Here is a 21,733-nt window from a genome sequence, read left to right as displayed (position 1 = left end):
AGGCACTTCAGAGGGAAGACTGGCAACTGCAGCCGATCTGGCAAGGCAATGGAACGCATGCGAACGTGCACGGGCGCGACGCAGAGAGCTAAACTGCTGGCTGAGTTCCTCCCGCGTGTTCCTTCGTCCCATCCTGCCTTTCACAGATGAGGATACAGCTGTGCTCCATTCATCTTTCCCTCCTCTTCCACTGTGATTTTTAGAGTAAAGGAGTCTGGTTCTTAGGATTCATCAGCTGTGGTGACACACCTGCTGAGAGCACACGCCCTCTGTCACTTCCCCTCCGTCTCTCTTTGCACTCTGTGCACTCATCCTCTTACTTACCGCTCAGCCCTCCCTCACCGATCCTATTCATTGATATAGATGTGAGTGCCCTTTGCCTCCATCCATCTTTCTCCCTTCTCCTCCTCCTCCACATTCTTCTTCACTTCTTGATAATGCTGGAGCCACACGGCTTCTTCCTTCCATCTCTTCAATCCATTTCACTTCCTTCCTTTCAGGCTTATACAGCACAGCAACCTCAGTTCCTCTCCGCATTGGAAGGGTTTGTGCAGCCCTGTGATGGGTGTGGCGGCTGCTGAGCTGCTTTTCATGGCTGATCTCCTCCATCCCTGAGAGGAAGTTGTCCAAAATATCCTCTTTTGTTCTTTTTACAGATGTCAGAAGAATCACAGTCAACGAAGCTCATTGAGAGACAGATGTGCTGAATATTTAACTCTGTCAGTCTGATTTAATCCCATTAGACTGAAAATTAGTGTTTTTCAGTGGATACCAATACAAATACTGCACTGGGGACCTTTTTAAAACTATCTGGTGCTTAAAATTCTCCTCCAGCACAAAAACTCTGAATGTGTTTTCCACCCTTTGTGTTGCTTCCTGTTATCATTTTGAAAGTAATGAAAAAAGAAGCGTTGTCCTGTCAGGTGTAGCAGCAGCATTTGGCCTTGGGTCTTGACGGGTGAGCACATTTGTGTGTGTTTGTGTGTGCGGCAACGCTGGGCTGAAAGATAAGCACCTCACATTGCTATTCCTACTTCCCCATTCTTTGTCATTCCAGGTGCTCACTGTGAAAACGAAACCATTTACAGCAGCAGTTCAATTCTTTTCATGCTTCGCAACTCTCCATCTGCCTAACTCCCTCTCAATTTCAGTCGTGCGAGAGGAGGAAAAGTTTCCCCTCCATGCACTCTGTCTTGCTTTCTGTTCTGAAAGGTGTCATAATGACTGCTTTTTTACAGACATTATGTTATGGGGAGGTTTGAGCCTCCCCAGGACCAGCCAAACCCCTTTCAACCAAGTCCCGCCTCTCCTCTCCTCCTTGTTTTCACTCAATTCCTTCCACTCCATCTCACCTTCACCTCACCATCTCAATTACTTGACTTTCCCACACGTCTCTTTTCCTGTCCCCCTCTGATCCTTCTTTAACGTATTTTTGCCACTCCATTGTCTCAGTCCATTAGGCAGACACAAATCCGTTTGGAGACTGAGCCTAAGTGCAGCCCTGTCCCTGCTCACCGGATCCCCTGAAGAGCCAGGAGGAGGCTCATGGGAGAGCTAAACTCGGACTTTGGGCTAAACCTTTGCCACAACAACTGCTCCTTCCCAGCGCCTGTTGCACTCATGGCGAGTGTGCCTATTAAATGATGCTGTCCACCAGCTCACATAAATAAACATATACACACAGATAAACAAGCACTTCTTTTGATCCCCTGAACTGCCTTCATTCACAGATTAATGCAGCATTCAGTGCATGGAGAAAACATGCAGCACTTTTACAGATTTATGGGTTGTGTGTGTTGAAAGCCAAAGGTTAAAGACTCACAAGTTTGCACCGCTAGGATAGAGAAAGCAGAGATAAGCGGGGTCTGAGTATGTAAGAGGGATTGTGCAGCCAGCTAATGTTTGTACTGAGGCGCACACAAGAGCCCATTTTTAAATGGGACTCGACGGTTAGCTGCTATTTCTCCTCTGAGAGCTGTAATGAGAAGGAACAGAGAAAAGAGCCTCAGTGGTAGCTGTTGGTCTCGCCGTGTCACAGCAGCTTATGTCTCTGCTGGCACAGCAACCTGTTGTTGTCCAAAGGTTGGATGAGATGAAATTGGAATTTGGACTATTCGCTCAAAGATTAGGCCAATTCTTTCAAACAAAACTAAGAAAAGTTAGGTGCAGTTTTTCAAATTACCACCGGGGGCTTAAATTAAAAAGGAATTTAATCTTAAAGCTATGCACACACCGAGCTTTGATGCACGTTCAAGAACCCGCTAAAAGCAGGTTCTTAATCGTGCATTTATCCACGGTGTTCACACTGGACAAACAGGGAGGGGCTTCTTTTTTTTTTTTTTTTTTTTGCTACTGTTGCATGTGCAGGCGGATATGGATCATCATCATATCAGGAGAGTGGCCTTGGTTTAACTTTATTTGAAAGACAGGGGTTGTCAGGCACAACACCAGATAAATCAGCTATGCTCTGAGTTTGTTGAGTTTCCGAGCCCCTGATTGGTCAAAGTTTGACCTAATTTAGGCAACATGCAGCCAATGGCCATGCGTTTTGTACGTAGAGCCTGAAAATTATCGTTAAAACTTGCGTAGCTTCGTATGAAGATGACAGTTTAAACGTGGAAGTCCTAAATGCACGTTTAGCATGTTTACATAGACTTTTTTTTAGTGGCTAAGTGCGGTGTGAACGAAGCCTTACACATTCCTGTGTTTTGTTTTGTTTTTTAATCAAATAATTTTATACCTGGTCCGGTTTCATGCAATTTTTCTTTTAATTACAATTTAGCTTGACATTATGATTCCACAAATGGTTAAAAAATTAAAAAAAAACATTTAAAAATTGCCTTAAAAAGCGAATTTCTCAGCAAAATTTGTTTTGTTTAATTTAGACATAAATTACCTGTTGAAAAAAACAGTTTTTAACATTCAAACCCAGTTCCAGGACACAGATAAGGCAGCAGCAGATTGCTTTGATCCCATTAGGCTTGGTAAACATGCAGAGATCCAGCTCTCTGTCCTGGTGCAATCTCCAGTTGATCCTGTCACTGGCATCTACTCAGTTGGCAGTTTGTGATTTAAGTCAGGCATCCCAGTATGGCTATTCTGCATGCAAAGTTAATATATGACCACCATGAAGCCTTTTGTTTCCATTTAGTTTGATATGTAGTGCCAGAATGTCTTGCAATCATAATTGTGCACAATTAAGTAAATAAAATACATTTTTCTTGGGTTTTTCATGTCTTTGGAACAATCGGTGTGCAGGAGAAACTTACCGAACAACTGTTTTAATTTATAAAATGATATTGGCTTGTACCATAGATGTTTTCTGTGCTTCCATATCTCCCGTTCAAAACCATGGCAACATTTTTGCAGGAATGATTGCAGCAGAAAAATGAGTTCCAGACCGACTCAAGCAGATTTTTAAAACCATAGTTCTGATATTTCCCCGCATCCGTGGATCCACACCGTGAATGGAAGTATAAGTATCAGGTTTGTTTTGAAAATGATCTCATTCCAGCTATCAAACAACATGGCTGACCTTTCAAATTCATTGACTGTTTCTAAAGTGAGGATCATTTTCCACCTTTAACCACCCACACATCCTTCCTGCGCTTTTGCTGTTCCTGCTGATGACTTCTTGTCTTAATAAGCTCCACCGATGGGGAGTAAAGGTCTTACCTTAGCAGCCATGATCATGGAGGAGCCCCCACGTACTCCGAGGATGGGGATATGGGTTTGGGCGGAAATGAAGTCCAGGATCTGGGCGATAGCTTCCTGGTCAGTGTCATCTCCGAACACCACGCCCTGCAGCCAGTGCTCGGTCATGAGGTCACAGATGCTCTTGATGATGCTCTTGGGGTCAGTCTCATTCATGGTGAGCAGCTCCACGTTGGGCGCCATGTGAAGGAAGTCCTCCTTTTCTCTGGCTCCTGCCAGCGCCATCTCGCTGGAGTTGCCCACTAAGACAACAGCAATGCTGAGGCCGCGTAAGATGTTGGGCAGAGCCATATGATGAGGGGGCGGCTGGGGGATAGGGATGTAGTGGCCGCCACCGCCTCCCCCGCCCTTCTCTCTCCGTGACTGGCAGGCCGGTGGTAGATGGAGAAGGCAGAGCAGCAGGAAAATGAGGAGCAAACAGCGGGGAGCGCTTGTGTGGGGGTGAAGATATGGGGACATGGGTGGGTGTGTGAAACGAGCCCGCTCCTGTTCCTGAGTTGGGGAGGAGCTGCATATTGAGACAGGCATGGTTCTGCAATGGGGGAGTAATACCTAAAAAGATACGAAAGGAGTAGCAGTAGAAAGAAGTGGGGAGAGGGGAGCAGGAGGGGGCATAAAGAAAGATAAAGACAGAAGTGCAGAAACAAAGAAAATGGGAAAGGAAGAGAGAAAAAGAAGGAAGTTAACCAATCTAGAAAACATGAATTGCGTATTATGCATAATTAAGTAAATATAAGTGTCAGTTTCCACAAATGTAAAATTTTAAATAACATGATATCCGTAATTTCATGACCTTCACAGCAAATGGGGGGTAACAGTGATAAACACTGTGAACACATGCAGATGGTTTTGGCACATAGGAAAAAAACACCCAAAAATACACAATTTATTGCTAAATGTTATAAAGTAGCAGTCTTGTGAAAAAGTTTGATGAAGTTTTTTCTATGGACCTGTTTTTGCAGTGTTACATGGATTGCCAACAGTCATTATTTATTTTTGGGTAGATTGCTGCAAACACATTAATAAGATATTTAAAACACATTACTAACACTGCAAAAACAGGCCCATAGAAAAAGTCATAAATTAGTCAAATTTATAAAAAACGTTCTTTAAATAAGCAAAAATTCTAGTCACCAAGTCATGTTTTCCCAAATTAAGATTATTTTGCCTTTAAAAAATTTTCTTGATAAGATCTTGCAAGTCAAAAAAAAGACAACTTTTTACTTCCTTAAGTTTCACTTTTTTGCAATGAACACCTAATCACCTCATCATTGCCTTTTTGACTGGAAACATCTGCATGAAGAACTTTAGAAGCAACAATCTTTAAAACTTTAGTGTCCTGGTGAGTGTTTTTCCCTAAATTAGCCAGTCAAAAGATTTTGATTGGTCTAGGTATGAACAACGGCCCCATCTTTTGTTTACTTATTTGACAAAAACCTGTGAAGTACTAAACATTGCAGGTCTTTAACCCTTGTGCTATCTTAGATGACCCCACCCTTACATTGACGTGTTCTCCCTACCATGATAAAGGTGGATAAAGGTGGAAAGATTTCATGTAATCCATGGACGTCAGTAAAAAAGTTTAAGGCACTGTCTAGTGGGTCTAGATGACCCAACTCCAAATGTTTAAGTGCCTAGGATAGGACAAGGGTTAAAGGACCACTGAAGGGAGAAAAGTCTCTACCTCTCATGTTAAAAAGTTAGTTTTACAGAGGCCCACTTCAATAAATATGGTGGTTTTGGTGCTATTAACATGTTCTTGTGGCATTTTTCGGATGATGGAGGACATACCGGTATATAAAGAAAATTACGCTTAAGATGTCATTATTCAAATCTTTGTGAATCAGGAGCAGTTGAAAAAAGCTGTTTGAAAAAGATTGCAGCTGTGATGGAGATGCTACAAAGAAAAGTCACAAGATCCCTGCTCCGCTCCATTCTGATGCATCCACCCACAGACGACTAGATTCATGTACGTCTTTGTTTTCCTCATCTGAGTTGGCATCTGCTTCAAAACTTTACAGCTGGATAGCTACAATATTGCTTGCCTTTTTTTTCCCCTTTTTTTAATGTGAGCGTGAGAGCAGGTAAACAGAGGAATGATGGGAAACGGCCGAGGGCTTATTCCGCGCCAAAAGTTCCACTCACATTTCAGAGGCAAATTTGCAATGAACTCCTGCCACTCTGCAGAAACTGTGTCCTAGAAAACGACACTTCTTTTTTTTTTGACTAAACACGGCATAATCATTATTAAAAGACCACTTGGAATACTTTAAAAACAAAAAAAAAGATGATCAGAGTGTGACTTCTAAAAGAAAAGTCATTTTTCACAGCGGGTATGCAAGAAGTTCAAGGATAAGAAGTGATCAAGTCTTCTGGCTGCAAAATAGCCTGTCTTACTACTATCTACCACCATGCTGGAAGCTTGATGTGAAAATGTTTTTAAGAGATAACATGCAGGACCATTTAGACTAAACAGCTTTTATCATATTGTCTTTTCAAGATGTTATTTTAAAGTGAACTTGTGTAAGATCAGACATCCTTTCATTATCTTTCCAATGATGTGAAACTGAAGTGACTTTAGTGGAACGTCCTCTCAAGACTCATGAAAACAAGTTTTCTCACTACTAAAGTATTCAATGGTTGACTAAAGGGACAGTAGCAGGTGCTCAGATGATCGCTTGTTTTTCTTTGTTCCTTAGCAATACCTGAGGATACCAGTTGAACAGATTTTTAGTTTTTCATTATTGACATTTCATGGTTTCATGCAGGCCAGAAGAAAACTTTTAGAAAACTCTGCACCCGTTTAATGATAGGAGACGTTCACAAACCAGCAGGCGATGACAAAAGCATCTGCACCAACTTTAAAGGACATGATGGTTTTCCTGATCACACGTCACAGGGAAAACAGAGGGGAAAAAATGGGGACAAGAATGAAGTAAGTGAGCACAAACCACAAAGGGCAGATAGAGGAAAGATGGAGGAAAGGACAGCTCTGCACAGTCTGACTGACAAACTGTCTGCGGCGAGATGAGTGACGTTCTGAGACAGAGACGCGGACTAACTGACTGACGGCAAAACTGATTAAGTGACTGACGGCAGAGGAGCCCGGGACAGTTCACAGAGCTTTGATATGATATCCACCCTAGTCCCTTGACCCCTATTGACCTACTTTAACCCCCATCCCCGTCTCCCTCCTGCTTCCTGCCGAGTTCCACTTGACCATAGCTGGCACTCTCACTGACTGCCTTTCGTCTGTGTTTATTTTTAGAACTCCTCTTTAATGAGGACGTGGAGTTGCAAAAAGACCAGGTGAGCTGTGGAGAAGAAAAGGACAACAAGAACATGGAGAGACGTGGAGACGATGCCGACATAGGAAAGCTGGTCGTCTTCTCTGAATGTTTACATCAGACTGAGTGGGAGGGCTTGTGTCCTCTTGAGTTTATCCGCATATCGTTGCGGTAGATGTGGGCGGAAATATAAGTTCACTTCGACTCTGTGGGCAGAGATACCAAGGACTCCGTGGGTGTAGTTGCTCTTAAACTTGAGTGGTGCATTGTGGGTACGTCACAAACTGACTGCAGTTAACAAGGCAGATGGAACACACAACGGCAAACAAAACAAACGATGAAACAATATCCTTATGACAGCTCATGAGGCAGTGAGTGACAGGAAGGAGGAGGAGAACGCATCTGGAAGATTGAAGGAGGGATAAAAGGATGACAAAACAAATTCTTCAAGGGAAGCTAATTGCAGGAGGTTCGTCAGCGCTAATTACAACTCCCTGTGTTAATAGTCGACTGCACGGCACTCTGCAAGAAGGGTTGAGAGGTGCAAGGGAGGGAAGAGAACAGATAGGGGGACACAGAGCAGGGAAAGGAAAAAAACGGTGCTAAAAAAAACTAGAGGAGCAGAAGAAGAGAAAAATTTAAAACAAGAGCAGATGAGAAGAAGGAAAAACGAAAAGAGAAGCGGAGAGAGGAAAAGATGCCCTCATTGAATCTGGACTTCTCTGGCAGCACTCAGTTTCCATGGCAACAATTAAAATAGGCCCCACATGCACATATGTACCGACGTGGTTGATGGACAAAGAGATATGCACATACATTCATTTTGTAGTACGCATCGATCAAGCGAATGCGGCTGTGTAGTTTGGAGAGCGCCCACTCTGCCGCCGCACACGCTTCAAGTACCTTCAACACACAAGTTTCCTCTCAACATGAAGCGCCCGCACATTTTATACATAAACACACACCAGCACGCTGGTCTCCATGTCTCGTTTTAACCGTCTCGCACACAAACACACGGCGAGAGTTAGCTCAGACTCACACCCCCAGGGTTCAGATTATATTAGCCAACGCACTGTGGAACTCCAGTGATCATTCAGGAAGATGAGGCCATTAGGAAGTCCCACAGTGAGTCAAAGTATGTCTCATAAAGAAAACACAAAAGGCGTGTATTAAATTGTACACTGTGCAAGTGATGTTATGACACTAAATGACCCCATTTCCCCAACAGCCAGCCCCCGCCGTTCACTCCATTACCCACACCAGTTAGACACTCGGAGTGTTTGCACCAGCTCAGGACCACGAAGGTGCCCATCCTTCACACATTTCTGCTTTGATTAGGAGGAAATTCATTTTATATTCAAAAACTGATGTGAAAATTTGTTCTTGGATAAAAAAAACAGAAATGAAAATCATAAAATGAAACGATAAAAACTGAGGGGAGAAACCCGAATGACAACAGAAGCTGCGAAATGTGAGGTGTAGTGAAAATTGCGGGATGGTTAAGTGGTTTGATGGGTGGTGTGACAAATGTAACCTTTTAGTTTGGATGTTTTTAATCGCTTTCATTTTTACTAGAGATTTTTTTTAATCACTCCCTCATTTCTTAAATGACAAATCATTGGTTTGCTTTCTAAAAATGTAATACAACTAAAATATTAAATGTGATTATTAAATCACATCAGATTTAATCAAATAATTTTTAATTTCTTTGATTTACTTGATTAACTAAAAGAACATTTTGAATTTTTTTTACTTTTACCATTTGCTGGGGATTTTAGTGTCTTGAATTAACATTCCGTTTTGAAGCTTTCCTTTTGATTTATATAGTCTCTTTGATTCAAAATGTGATCTTAAAAAGAAAAGGAAAATCTAAGCCGTAATTTACAATCCAGTTTAAATTTGCTTTTTTTAAGGGGAATTAATCTTATCTACACAATTCAGCAAGACCTCAGAGTGCTAAAAATATATCTTTTCTCCAAACTGCTGCATTTTGTAGAAGAAAAATAACAGAGTTGGGCACCTTTGATCAACAGTTTTTCTCTTTGCAACTCACCAAATAGGTGCATAAAAATTACCTTGACAGTCAGCAGAAAAAGTTTTTTTTTTCTGAATATCTTTTAATTGTCTTGATTCAAAATTGCATTTTATATGATTGCAAAAATATTTTTATCTTTCATAAAAAGTTGTTACCTTTTAGCCTAATTTATTTATCTTTTGTTAAAATGGATAAACAAAATATTTACTGTTATTGCTACATCATCAATACTGAAACCTCTCAGAAATGTTAGAACCACATAAGTGATGTCCTTCCTCTACTGTGCTTCTTGATTGACACAAAGAAAGGTGAGCTTGCTGTTCTGGAGAGCTGTTACATGAGGTTACCATGGCAACTAACTGGCAAGAAGCCCTCAGTTGCTGCCTGGCAGGAGCCGAAGACCAAAGGACTGGACTGACTAGACCTTTAAAGCAAGCGTGTCTGCTAATGCCAGCTGATCTTTCCAAAAGAGAAATGATGTGGAAAAAAGAAGCAGTAAAAAAAAGGCTTACTTGGTCTCACTGTAATAGGATCTTAGCTAAAAAGCAATGAGTTCATTTCTTTACCATTGATACTGAAGGGAAAAAAGCTTTTCTACCAGAACAAGAGAGCAAAACATGAAAAGGGCTGAAGCTAGGGCTGCATGATGTGAAAAGAAATAGCTATTAGTGGTAAATATTAAGATGACAATATAACTTGCAATGCAGGACCATATAGCAATAAAAAAACAACTAAAGCATCATCTGTAGTTCACTGCAACAGTTTTATAAAAAAAAAAGTATATTCTAAATGACCCACGGCTACATAGGAGAACACATAAAAGAGCTCCATCCGGTTAGTCGGTGACATGAAGGAGTCCACTGGTCAAATGCTTGAAGGGCTGTATTTGATTTGGTAAATACTTCACACTGCAATTCGATTGTTTTATCCGCTAAAACAATCGAACGGTTTATTGTGCAGGCAGAGCTGAAGCTGTGTTACTTTTTATAGAGAGACTTGAAAAATAGGAATCCACCAACCCAGAAGTCTCAAGACAAGGCAAAACATTCATGTGTAATTAGAATTACATAATTTTGACTGTTAGACAAAATATCTTAATTTAATACTCAAAATATAGGGAAAGAATGCATGGGATTTGAAATCTATTAAGGACATTTATCTTTGTAAAAATGTTAAAAACAGAAAATTGAGTAAATTAAATAAACCCAGTACTTTGTCGTCCCATAAAACTTAGTATTTTGTGAGCTTTAATCAACAATATAAATACACCGATGTTCACTTTGAACCTCCTTTGACGCCCTCACCCTTTTTCCTGGAAAACTGACAGGTAATTTAATCATTGATGTTCTGGATATGTAAAACCAAAAAAGATGACGAAAACGCTTGAAAATCAGAAATTAAATTAAATCAGTATTAAGGAATAACTCCTCTAGTAAAAGGAGATTAAAAAGTGGATTCTTTTTTACTGTTTTTTTAGTAGGTTATCACACAGCAGCACTCATTTAGATGCTCGCTTGAGTTTTATTGATTTTTGGGGTTTTCATACATTTGTCGGAGCTTCTCAAAAGGCAGATTAAACTGGAGAAGAGTTAAAAACATTGGTAAAGTAAATGTTGTACTGAGAGCTGCCTCCTCTGTCCCATGCAGAGTAAAGTTCATGTTTGGTTTTGTTCGCGTCGCCAGCGGGATCACACGGCCTCCCTTTGGTCTGCAGCTTTGTGCGCTGCTATTTCAAATGAACACAGTGGCAGGTAGCACATGTCGATATTAAAACCACTTTCATTTTGAGGCGAAGAGCCCCGCCGCCCCAGGGATGTGACCGGGCCACAGTTGAGGTCGGTGCACCGCATATTGATGAAGGCCCCAAATCAGCTGGATCGCAGAATCTCTGCCAAACCTTTGATAGGCCAGATTATGAAAGAGACGCCGGTGTAATGTGTGAACTCATGAAGCGCTCCGATAAATATTCATGCAGGACTGTCGCGCAGTCTGCTGTGGAGGTGGAAGGTGGCGTCCGTGTGATTATGTCTTCGGACGTGTGTCTGTACACGGCAAACCCCCCACGCCAATCCCCCCACCCATTGCCAAAGCAGACCAGTCAAACTCTGGAGTCACAGAAGATGCAGGTTTTAGAACCCCTATTTCCAAGGAGAGGGGACTGTGAAATGTCCCTTTATTCCTCTCTGTTCTCTCCACCTTCTTTCTTTCTCTGTTTTATCATTTTATCTCCGAACAATGCTTCCTCTCAGTCCTCCCACTTATCTCTCTCTTGTGCTCGCACTCTCTCATCACCCTCTTCTCATTATGTGGTAAGTGTCAGTTTGGTTGAGGCTGTTATTTGCATGAAAAGTGAAGGACAAAGGCGACTGACAGTTTTTGATTCTTCTTGACTTGTTTGATATTCAGGAAGGCAGCAGGAGATTGCACAGACGGACAATCCCTCGTTTTTATCAAGATTACGTGTAAAATACAGTCGAGCATTCTCACTCTGTTCGATTTTACAAATAAAACATACCGCGTGTTGGAAGCACCATTAGTGCTGGAGGGTTTTTTGTCCCTCGTGGTTTTGTGATAATAAGAAAAGAAAAGTACTATAACAGTGTCCATTTCTGTGTGACTCCAGGCTGAAGCCACAAATACAACCCTTTGCTCTGACCCAGACAAGACCTGCAGACAGGTGATGAAAGAAAATGTTACCTGGACAACCTCTGCGACCGCGCAGCAGCGAAGCATGTGGGCGAATATCTCTCGCACACACACAGACACACAGATACACAGCTATGGAAAGTGGGAGGAAAGGCGCCAAAAGCCCACACACTGTAAATTATTTGATACTTGCAAAGATTTAAAACCTTGTTAGACATTCAAGATATTTTCCAGGTTTTAATTAGTTTGAACTTCTCTTAGCTCTAAACCTTTCCAAGCTTTTCTCTGAACTAGCACAGTAGAGATTTTCTTTGTCTCAGTAAGAGCTACCATCTAGAAATGAGGATATTATTAATAAAATAAGTCTAAATCATTTTGCTCCATACTTTTGACAACAGAAAAACTTGAATTTGGGTCGATTTTAAGGATGCTACTTTGAAGTTCAATAATAGTTTCCAAGGTAGACTGGCAGTTATTGTCATTATTTTGGAAACAAAAAGGTAGATTTATGTTTTAAGAATAAGTGTTAGCTTTAGATTTAACGAGGATTTATTAAGACGGACTAACTCCTAGTAAGATAATATTCTCATTTTGTTCACATTTATTTCTAAAATGAGTCATTTCCACTGATTACACAAGTTTTTTGTCACTGTAATCAAAATAAACAACAATTAAATACATAAAAACTTAAAAAATAGGTATAGAACAAGCAAAAAATACTTTTTACTTGGCTATATAACATTGAATTTGAAGTAATTTAACAGTTATACTTTATTTTTATGTTTTCCTTTTGAATGCTTGAGTGGAACTTTTTGTTTTTTAGATTTTGATGTAAGATTTCTTGCTAAATAAAAACATGGCTGCATGGTCAGATCATTGTACCACTTTCTAGTGGTTTTCTCCTTAAGATTGGTGTCCTTTTCCTAATTTTACGCTACCTCCTTTTGCAGTAAACGGGTTACATGAAAACTGATTAAAGTTCACATATTAAAAAATAGCTTGAAAGGCAAGTTGTTGTTTTTTTGTTGAGTAATGATGCACATTTCAGGACAAGGCTGACATTTATGGCGTTTTTATTTAATATGAGGAGCAGATAATTAGACTCTGATTTTAGTTATATATGGGATAATTGCTGCAGGCGAGCCACAATCACTTCCCCTTCCGAAGGTGTATGATTACGCCTCTGCACATATTTTTACTTTATTTATAAGTTGAGTGTGTGTGCATGTGGAGGTGTGCTCGCGGCTGTACATCTCCCCTGCCTGTCAGCGCCTGTGCTCTGGGCTTCCACCTATGAAGGAAGCATCCTGGCAGAGCAGACTCATTTCCACACAATCCACATCAGAGAGCTTCTTGGTCTAAGCTGGTTTGTCAGGACAAGAGTGATTCTCTGCCTGCCTTTATCTCTGACGGCAGGCTCAATCTGCTCCAGACAAGCTATAATGTAAAAGTAACAGTACATCTCTTGAGAAAAACTACAACCAGCTTTTGGATTTAAAAGATTTTCACATGTTCCACAAATTACTGTTTGTTGTCACTGATGCAACACGGATGTTCACATCCGTGCGGCAAAATGATGCAACTTAAAGAAATCCAAAATCAGTGTAAAAGCTGGGGGGAAAAACTTCAGTTTATTCAAAGATGTAGCTAAATAAAGTTTCTTTGTTTGTTTGGGTACCACACACAATGTAAAGTAAATGTAGCCGCTGTATCAACGCAGTACAATTTGTTCTAAGATAAAAAATTGCAATACAATGATCTAATAATTGTCTTTTAATTTCTTTTAGTAGCAATGCTCTACGTCCACATTTTTTTATTACAACCCCAGCTTCTTTTTTTTCTACAGATGTTTTTCATTATATTACGCAATAATTCCTCAATGAACCCAAAACTGTCCAAAAACTCAATTCAGAGTAGTAAATCAGTTTTTTTTTACTGCAAAAATCCCATAAATGTATATCAAACTGTTTTTTATGGTTTTAAAACAAGTTCAAAGATGCAGAGACAAAATAAAAATGTATAAATCCAAACACAAAGCAAAGACTTGGTCAAACAACGCTCCACAATGTTCCAAGGATTGATTCCAAAAGTTATCACAATTAAATAACTCTTGTTAAGAAATTTCAGAACTAAAAACCATTTCAAAAGATTTTGGTCGCTCTTACATCATTGTAAACAAGCAATGTGATTGGCAAATACACCAGTGAGTCCAGAGATTATTTAGGGTTAAAACATTCCTGATGGTTTCCTTGAATTTGAAACACACCAAAGATCAATTTATGATCCTCAAAAAATAATTTCCAGCTGCCCTCCTGTTAAATTTCTGTTTCATGAAAAAGCTAAAATTCCTCTACATGTGAAACTTAAAAATACATTTTGCAGTTGACAAAACCCTACAGGATATTTACAGCCATCTCTGGTTGTTTAGACTGCAAAGCAAAGACATCCACTTCAAACTAACATTTTCTTTAGAGTATGTGAGACACGCATCACAGGTCTCTAACATTTTTACATTAGTCTAGTGTTTCTTGATTTCCCAAGGGCTTCTGTGCTGTCTAAGACGCATCTTTGTATTTTAAATTCCCCCATGAAGTTTCAAATCTGTGCTAAGAGCGGTTACCTTTAAGGCAGAAAGCATCATATTATGTCTTGAACAGTAGACAGCTGGTTCCAAAGCAACGCCTGATGCTACCATGATGACTGCTACCTTTTAATTTTGATTCATCTCTCTGGAAAGTCTGTGAGCTGCACCAAAACGTTACGACACTTTTTTTCTCCTTTATTTAGGCAGTCCCATGCAGACCAAATTTGTGCAATGCCTTACAGTGCTTGTGCATTCAGATAGTTTGCAGGAAATAATTCAAATTCCCCTGGGATTTAAAAAAAATGACGACTTTGCTTTAGCACTCGGCACTGAACAGGAGCAGATAAAACCACCTGCAAACCTCAGGCAGGAAAACAGCTAACTATTAAGTATAATTAAGAGCTGGGACCTCTAAAATAAACTAAATAAGACATTTTCTAAAATTTTCTTGATTAGCGATGCTTTGGATGCCCTCTGTGCGCCAATTATTTCATCATAATTTCAAACACATGGGGCAGGAGCAGACCACACAACGTGCAGTCTTCATGTTCATTGGCACAGTGGCTTGTTTGGGTGCAGTTCTGCACAGGAAAAAAAACAACTTCTTAATTCTACTTGGAATGGATTTACAGTCTGAGCTGTTTTTCCTCTTCACAAATTGTGCTGTGTTTACATATTTTAGGGTCTAACACTACTTTCACAATGACGAGCGCAAAATTGAGTTTGTACATTCAAATTAATTAGCACTTGCAGGTGATAAGGTAAACTATAAAATAGAAAATCTCGAAGACCCTTTGTGTAGACAAAGGTTTTTTTGGCATTTTTCGTATGATGCAGGACATATATATATATTTATATATATATATATATATAAAGAAAATTAAGCTTCAAATTGCATTTTTGAGTATTTATTCATTCAAATCATTGTGAATCGGGAGCAGACAAAAATGCTGTTTGAAAAAGATCACATTTGTAATGTAGAAAATATGGTGAGTGGGCCACAAGCTTCCACTTGCAGACGACTTGATCCATGAACATCTCTGTTTTCCTTGTCTGAGCTGGCATCTGGCTCAAAACTGTATGTCTGGATAGCTCCAGTATTGCTCTCCATTTTTGTTGGACTGGTAATCTTAGATTGGGGTGTGAGGGGCTGTAAGATGGTGGTAGAACATGTAAACAGAGAGCTCTCAGTAATGTGGAGGTGACTGTGGGGCAGGGATGCTTTCCGCCTTTGGTCCCACCCACAACTCAAATGTAAATTTCTATTAAACTATTGCTGCTCTGCAGAAACTATGTCCTGGAAAATGAAACATGTTTTATGATTTTGGCTAAAATCGACATATTCATAATTTAAAATCCTCTGGAAACGCTTAAAAGTAGATCAAAAGATTATCAGAGTAGGACTTGACACCGCAGTGTCTAAAGCACAATCTAGTATGTGCTTAGGATTACATGTGTTAAATTATTGCAACAAGGAGTAGAGAAGGAGCACAAGGAAAGAGTTGCTTGTGGAACAAGTTCATAGCTCTAAAGCACTTAAAGATGATCTGACATTTATTGCACACAAGGTGCGCTCTATTTCCTGTGACACACTAAAGCCATGGCAGCATCCGTTCAGCAGCTAGATGCTTGGGTTGGCACTTATGATGGCCAATTTGACTCTGTTATAAGAGGGATCAAGAATGAGGTATAGGCGCTGATGAGGGCTGTCAATGCCAGCTGCCCCAAAGCGCAGCAGCTGGGATTTCGACAGAAAGAAAAACAAAGGAGAGATGGAGGATAGGAGTAGACTGTCCACAGATACATCCAAGGAAAAAAAGGCAAATGGAAGAAAATGAAAAAATAACAATAATGTCAGCTTTATTTTACTATGATGGTTTACAATTCAGCTCTTAATTTATCCATAAGCTAAACATTGCAACATTGGGTAAATAATTATCTATATCAAACAACACTGCCTCTGGAATTCAATAGTATTTTAATGAGCAGACAAAGAAAGTATCTCTGTGTCAACCCAAATGCATCGATTTCTCCTTCATAGAAGAATGACTGCAGTTTCACTTGTAATTAAATAGATTAATTTGCATCAACTCCTTACAGTTTTTCTGCATCCTGCATATGTATTAAAGGTAAAATTGTAAAATGGAGTGCAAGTACTGTGGTGCTTGTTTAAAAAAGGAATTACAGTTAATAAGTCAGTCTCTACCACATTTTGGTCTTTGTGATCATCCATCCGCATTCCCCTTTGTAGTAAACGGCATTAGTGTTCACTTGAAAGTACATCACAGTCCCTTTTTTCAGGTAAACCTTGGTCTGCTAGTTTGGTCATCCATAAGGCTCAGGTGAGCTCTCACACCTGCTGATTGTCCAAGAGACCCAGCTCTGGAGCCACCAGAAACATGTTTTAGAACACAAGCACCACTTTTAATTTCAAATGAGGATCTTGTAATATAGGTATGCTTTCTCTGGTGCTGCTGCACAGGTAGTCCACGAGCTTCCCAAGAATTTTCCCACAGGACGCAGCACATTGTGAGGGGAGCAGTATGGCACCACCAGAGCCCCACACTCCCTTAGCTAATTTACTGGGCAGAGACAGTCACAATGTGAACCATTTACTCAATCATTCTGTGAAATGCAGCAGCTGTTGAATGGACACCAGTGCCTGCAGCTGTTTAATGATGTGCTGGTTTGGCAGTTGAGGGAGTCAGACCGGTAAAAGAAGCACGTTTGTCCTCACTCGTCCATCAAGCCGGGGGTCGCAGCTAAGTGAAAACTGGTTTGTCTCGTCACAGGTGGTGTGCACATGTGCCGTTGCCCCGACTGTCTGTCCTTGTTGGCAGACATGCTTTTTGCCAACCATCTTACATCTACCATTGATTGTTTGTGTTTGCATATCACATGGAAACCTCAGACTGACTAATGTGTTTTGCCAGCACTCACAGAGATAAGCACTCTGGGTTCTCTCACAGGGACACATTTCTATTTACACCTCCTCTGCTGCACAGAGGAGACACTTAATCTTTTCCATGATTTGTGGCTTCATCACCAAAATCCTTCTTGTTTCTCTGTTCTTTGTATTCATCTAATGCTTCTTTGCTAACTTTCTGACTAGATTTTCATGCTTTTGCATTATTTTCTCTTCCCTAAAAAACGAACTAGCTCCTTTATGAAAAGAAAAAACCTTTACAAATATGTTTTACACTAGTGGAGCTGTGGCACAGCCTGCTGAAAGCTACAGCTAGTGATAAAAGGAGCCCTGCAACAAGGCAAATTCCCTTTTCCTAAAAGTTTTAAGTTCTTGTTTGGAAGTTTGTAAAAATTACACTTTAAGTTCCAAAACCATATTTTCCTCAAATTAATTTTTTCTAGGAGTCCTTGAAGAAACTTCAAATTGAGAGGATGAGGTGAAGCTTGAAGAGCAGGAGTCAATCATATTTTGAGGCCTGGGTCGGTGATGACTTATTTCCTTTAGCAGAAAATAGTGAGTAATTTGACTTTGAGGATGAAGGCTGGAGGCTATTAGTGCTGTCACAAGATTTAAGCCTCAGTCACATGAACCCATGCAGGGGCTGACCTCGTACGGGTGCTGCGGGTCGTAGAAAAGTGCGGCTGCATCTTAAGAGGAGAGCAGGTGTGTCTTGGCATTCCCTTGAGACTCGTGTAGCCACCTTAAGGGACGTCGTGAAATTGGAACGTACCATTGTCATTGTGCAGGGATAAGGTAAATTAGGTGGTGCTGTCGCGTGGTGCCTTTACAGCACTCTAGCCCAGTGTTTTTCAAAAAGTAGTGTGCCGCGGGAGATGGTCAAGTGTGCCGTGGAAAATTGCCCTCATTAACTGATCTAAAAACATTTCCCATCTCCAGGAAATCAGCTCTTTGTTCATCCAAACAGGCCCTGATAAAACACTGAGTAGGTAGGAATATAAAAGATCATAAAATTATTTTTTCTTTGTTTTTATTTGATTCTATTAAAGACATTTTGATAAGAATGACGGTACCGGGATTTAGCTGCAACTAAAGCTGTTTGCGGACAAGTCCCGCCCCTTTAACTGTCTCCGCCAATCATTCTTGAAGGCTTAATCACATGTCATCAGTCTGACCAATCAGAAGTGGTTAAAGTTTTAACTTCCTTGTTCCAATTTATCTCAAAAAGTCGCTCAGTTCTAACAAAATACCAGCTAAAGCTCATATTTAGCGGTGTAGCTTTCCACAGAATCCGCTATCATACCTTGGAACAAGTCAACAAAACAATGAAGCTCAGAGAAGCGAGTCTGTCTGCCCTTTTGCGGCAGTTTTCACACTATATCTCCCATGATTCATTCGGTTAAAGTGACAGCATCTCAGCACACAATGAGTCGTCCTTGTTAAACGTCTTGAAACCACAACAAACACACATCAAACAGTTTTTAAATCTTCTAACTTCACTTTTATTACATCTTTTAGAAAAAAACAGCTGCACCTTTTTCTGCCACAATTATCAGAAAAATGCACGTGAGATTGCGGGGGGGGGGGGGGGGGCTGTAGATCAATACAGATTATGAGTTTATGCTTTTTTTTTGGATGCTGCTGTGCCGAAGGATTTTTGTCAAGGTTAAAGTGTGTCGTGGCTCAAAAACAGTTGAAAAACACTGCTCTAGCCATTTCAGGTTTGCATACTGGCTCCTTACTAAACGCTCGCAAAAGCAGAACGCACATGATCCGTATTGTGCCAATAAGACACCCACACAAACTACAATCTGATTGTTTAATCTCTAACAGTCAGACTGCATGCACAGGTCACGCAAGGGCGCACACTTTTCACTTGATCAGTGAAGTGCGCAGGATTTGCGTGGGAGCTTGAAAAAAAAAGAAAAATCTGTACGACATACATCTCACCTGCTTCACCCTTACTTCCCCTTACATATTGTTTAAGCATTTGCTATGACATGTTCACACAGCATTCCCGTAGTAAAAATGTGCATGAAGATTTTTGCTCTACAGGCTCACAAAGTGGACTATGACCTTAATATTTCATGCGGACCACCTACCTGCTCCATACAGATTTCCCATTTTTTATTTCCAGACAGCCCGTATCCACCCGTAAGAGCAGTTGTCACTAACGCATTGCTACTTTAGTTTTACTACTGTTTTACTACTAATGTTTTCCAATCACAGTGAGCCAAAAAGTAGATTTGGCCATGGTTATCTCACAAATCAGAGAAATGTATTCAGGATGAGTATTAAAGGCTGGCGTAAATAAAACAAATGTAGGAAATTAACATTTCAATGTAGTTCTTCCATGTTATATTCGTAATAAACTTTATGTGACTTGAAGTTTTTTTATTATGTCCTCTCCTGGGCAAGAAACTGCCAGCTTTGTCCTTTCATGAAGCTCTTGGGATTAAACAAACCTAGGTGGCGTTGTCAGTCAACAATTGAGTTATAATTTGCATATGCAGTTTTCGAACCCTCATGCAGATAACAGTGCTGTAATCAGTTTAAATGTGTTTTATTGTCAGCCTTTCACAGATTAGAGCAACTATAATCTGTCCTCCTCTATCCATCTCATTCCAAGCTGTTATTTTTGGCACAAAGACTGCCTTTTTGGATTAGTAGGTGTGCAAGATTTTCAGGGTTTTTTGTCAGGATTTGGATGTTTCTGTGTACTAGTGAGAAGACTATTTGCCGCTCTTGGAAGAAAATCAACTAAAACTGATGGATTAGTGGATTTTAGTCTCTCAAAAGAAGGCTCACTAAATGAACTCATTTAATAAAAGTTCACTGAAAGTAATTTTGCAGTAAAAAGAAAGATTTTGAGACTTTTATGCTCTGGAGCACTCAGATGTGTTTAAACCCCAATACCAATTGAAAGAGAAACCTTTAAAACTGGAAAACAGTCTACATCACTGCTAGTTCTCTTATGTTGGACATCTCGATTTTCCTAAAGTTTGTACAAAACTCAGAGAAAGGGCCAAAAACTCACCTTTACATGCATATTAAACGCTGTCAGGCTCACCATGAAAACACCAGGATAATTGGAACAAAGATGTGTTTGGCCCTTAACACAGAATTTAGGAGAGTCCAACTCCGGCCCTTGTAGCCCCCCCATTGGTCTACTTGGTGGAACACACTGTATTCAGATAATCACCAGGAGGTTGGACACAGATGCAAAAACCAAGTAGAACATCAGCTGCAGTTAGACAATCCCTAGTTTATGTCTCAGTCACAACTGCCCCTTACGGTTGGATCAGGGGTGTCTGTGGGGAAAGAAATTGGCACATTTAGACGGGCCAGCTGTGGCCCCATACAAAATACCAAGATCGTAGACCACTTGGTGAGCCCGTAGTGCAAAAATGTTCATCAACAATTATGCTTTGAACAACAGGTCGTAGAAAACACTTTTACAACACCTAAGGGTAAGTAAGGTGAAGTATGTGAGACAAAGCTGCATCGTATGGATTTTTCGTATTTTCAACACCTATTAATCTGTGCAATGCAAAGGGGGGCAGTTACTGCTGTTCAGGTACCAAGTATGCGCTACTTGGTACTTAGTTTGTGTCAGCATCCTACAGGCGTCTGCACACTCAGTGCATGCAAAATTTGCATGTCGTCAGTAAAGGGCCAGTATGCATACCTTAATACTAACTACAGTGCAGCGTAAAAACACAGTCCACAGCATCACCCATAAGTCACAAGTGTGCATTTGCAATGGTACCATTTGCAATGGTACGTTCCATTTTCATGATGTCCTTTAAGGTGCCCTCACAAGAGGGAACTGCAAGACACACCTAGGCTTTTTTTAGATTGCATTCTCTAAGACCCTCTACCGGCCTAGACAACCCAGAAACCTGCAGCAGCCCTATGAGTGAACCCCCATATGGTTGAATGTGAGTCAGGCTTCAAATGTAACACTGAAAGACTAGACACTATGATCTTAAGCAGACAAAAGATCTGTAACTGGATGATTGAAGAAGGAAAGTTGCAAACTTAAAAGAACTCTGCCAAATACCCATAAACCTCAAAGAACTGAAATGAAGCACACAGAAAATGGAAACCACACTGATGCAAAGACAAAGACCTACTGATCTTGCAGCTAAAGGTGAATACACAAGCTACTTAATTATCGGGTTGACAAGCTTTTTTCTGTATGTTCATTGGGAAAAATGTAAATGAGGAGTATATTTGTCAGGGCCTGCCGTTTTGGAATGGCTGTATTTATTGCCCAGCTTTTAACTCGTATACGTATATGTCTTACACACTAAACCTTTAAAACTGAGAGCCTATTTTCTTTTTTACTTTCTTCTCCCATTGAAGCTCAAGAATTCCGTCAAATCTGTTAAAATCACTATATAGGCAAAGATTATGTGCAATCTATCTTTCTAACTCATATCATGTCAGCTGATGTACCAGACAAGCTCTCTCCTCAGCACCCTTCCAGGAAAATATATTGACAGATGACCTTAATTTTCAGCTACCAGTTCTGCTGT

The 21,733-nt window shown here is 40.4% G+C and overlaps 1 protein-coding gene across 3 annotated transcripts in view; it reads right to left on the bottom strand.

Moving 5' to 3' along the window:
* Nucleotides 1–21,733, bottom strand: part of grin2b (glutamate ionotropic receptor NMDA type subunit 2B) — a 157,145-nt gene that overhangs the window by 111,051 nt on the left and 24,361 nt on the right. For all 3 annotated transcript variants that reach the window (XM_020705461.2, XM_020705462.2, XM_004071951.3), the window contains exon 4: nt 3,676–4,266. In XM_020705461.2, the coding sequence (XP_020561120.1) occupies nt 3,676–4,266 (591 nt within the window). The remainder of the gene's footprint in view (nt 1–3,675; nt 4,267–21,733) is intronic.

The sequence above is a fragment of the Oryzias latipes genome, chromosome 8, assembly GCF_002234675.1.
Source record: "Oryzias latipes chromosome 8, ASM223467v1".
In the NCBI taxonomy this organism is placed as follows: domain Eukaryota; kingdom Metazoa; phylum Chordata; class Actinopteri; order Beloniformes; family Adrianichthyidae; genus Oryzias; species Oryzias latipes.
The sequence above is the reverse complement of the archived record's forward strand: the minus strand, read 5'-3'. Positions and strand labels throughout refer to the sequence as shown.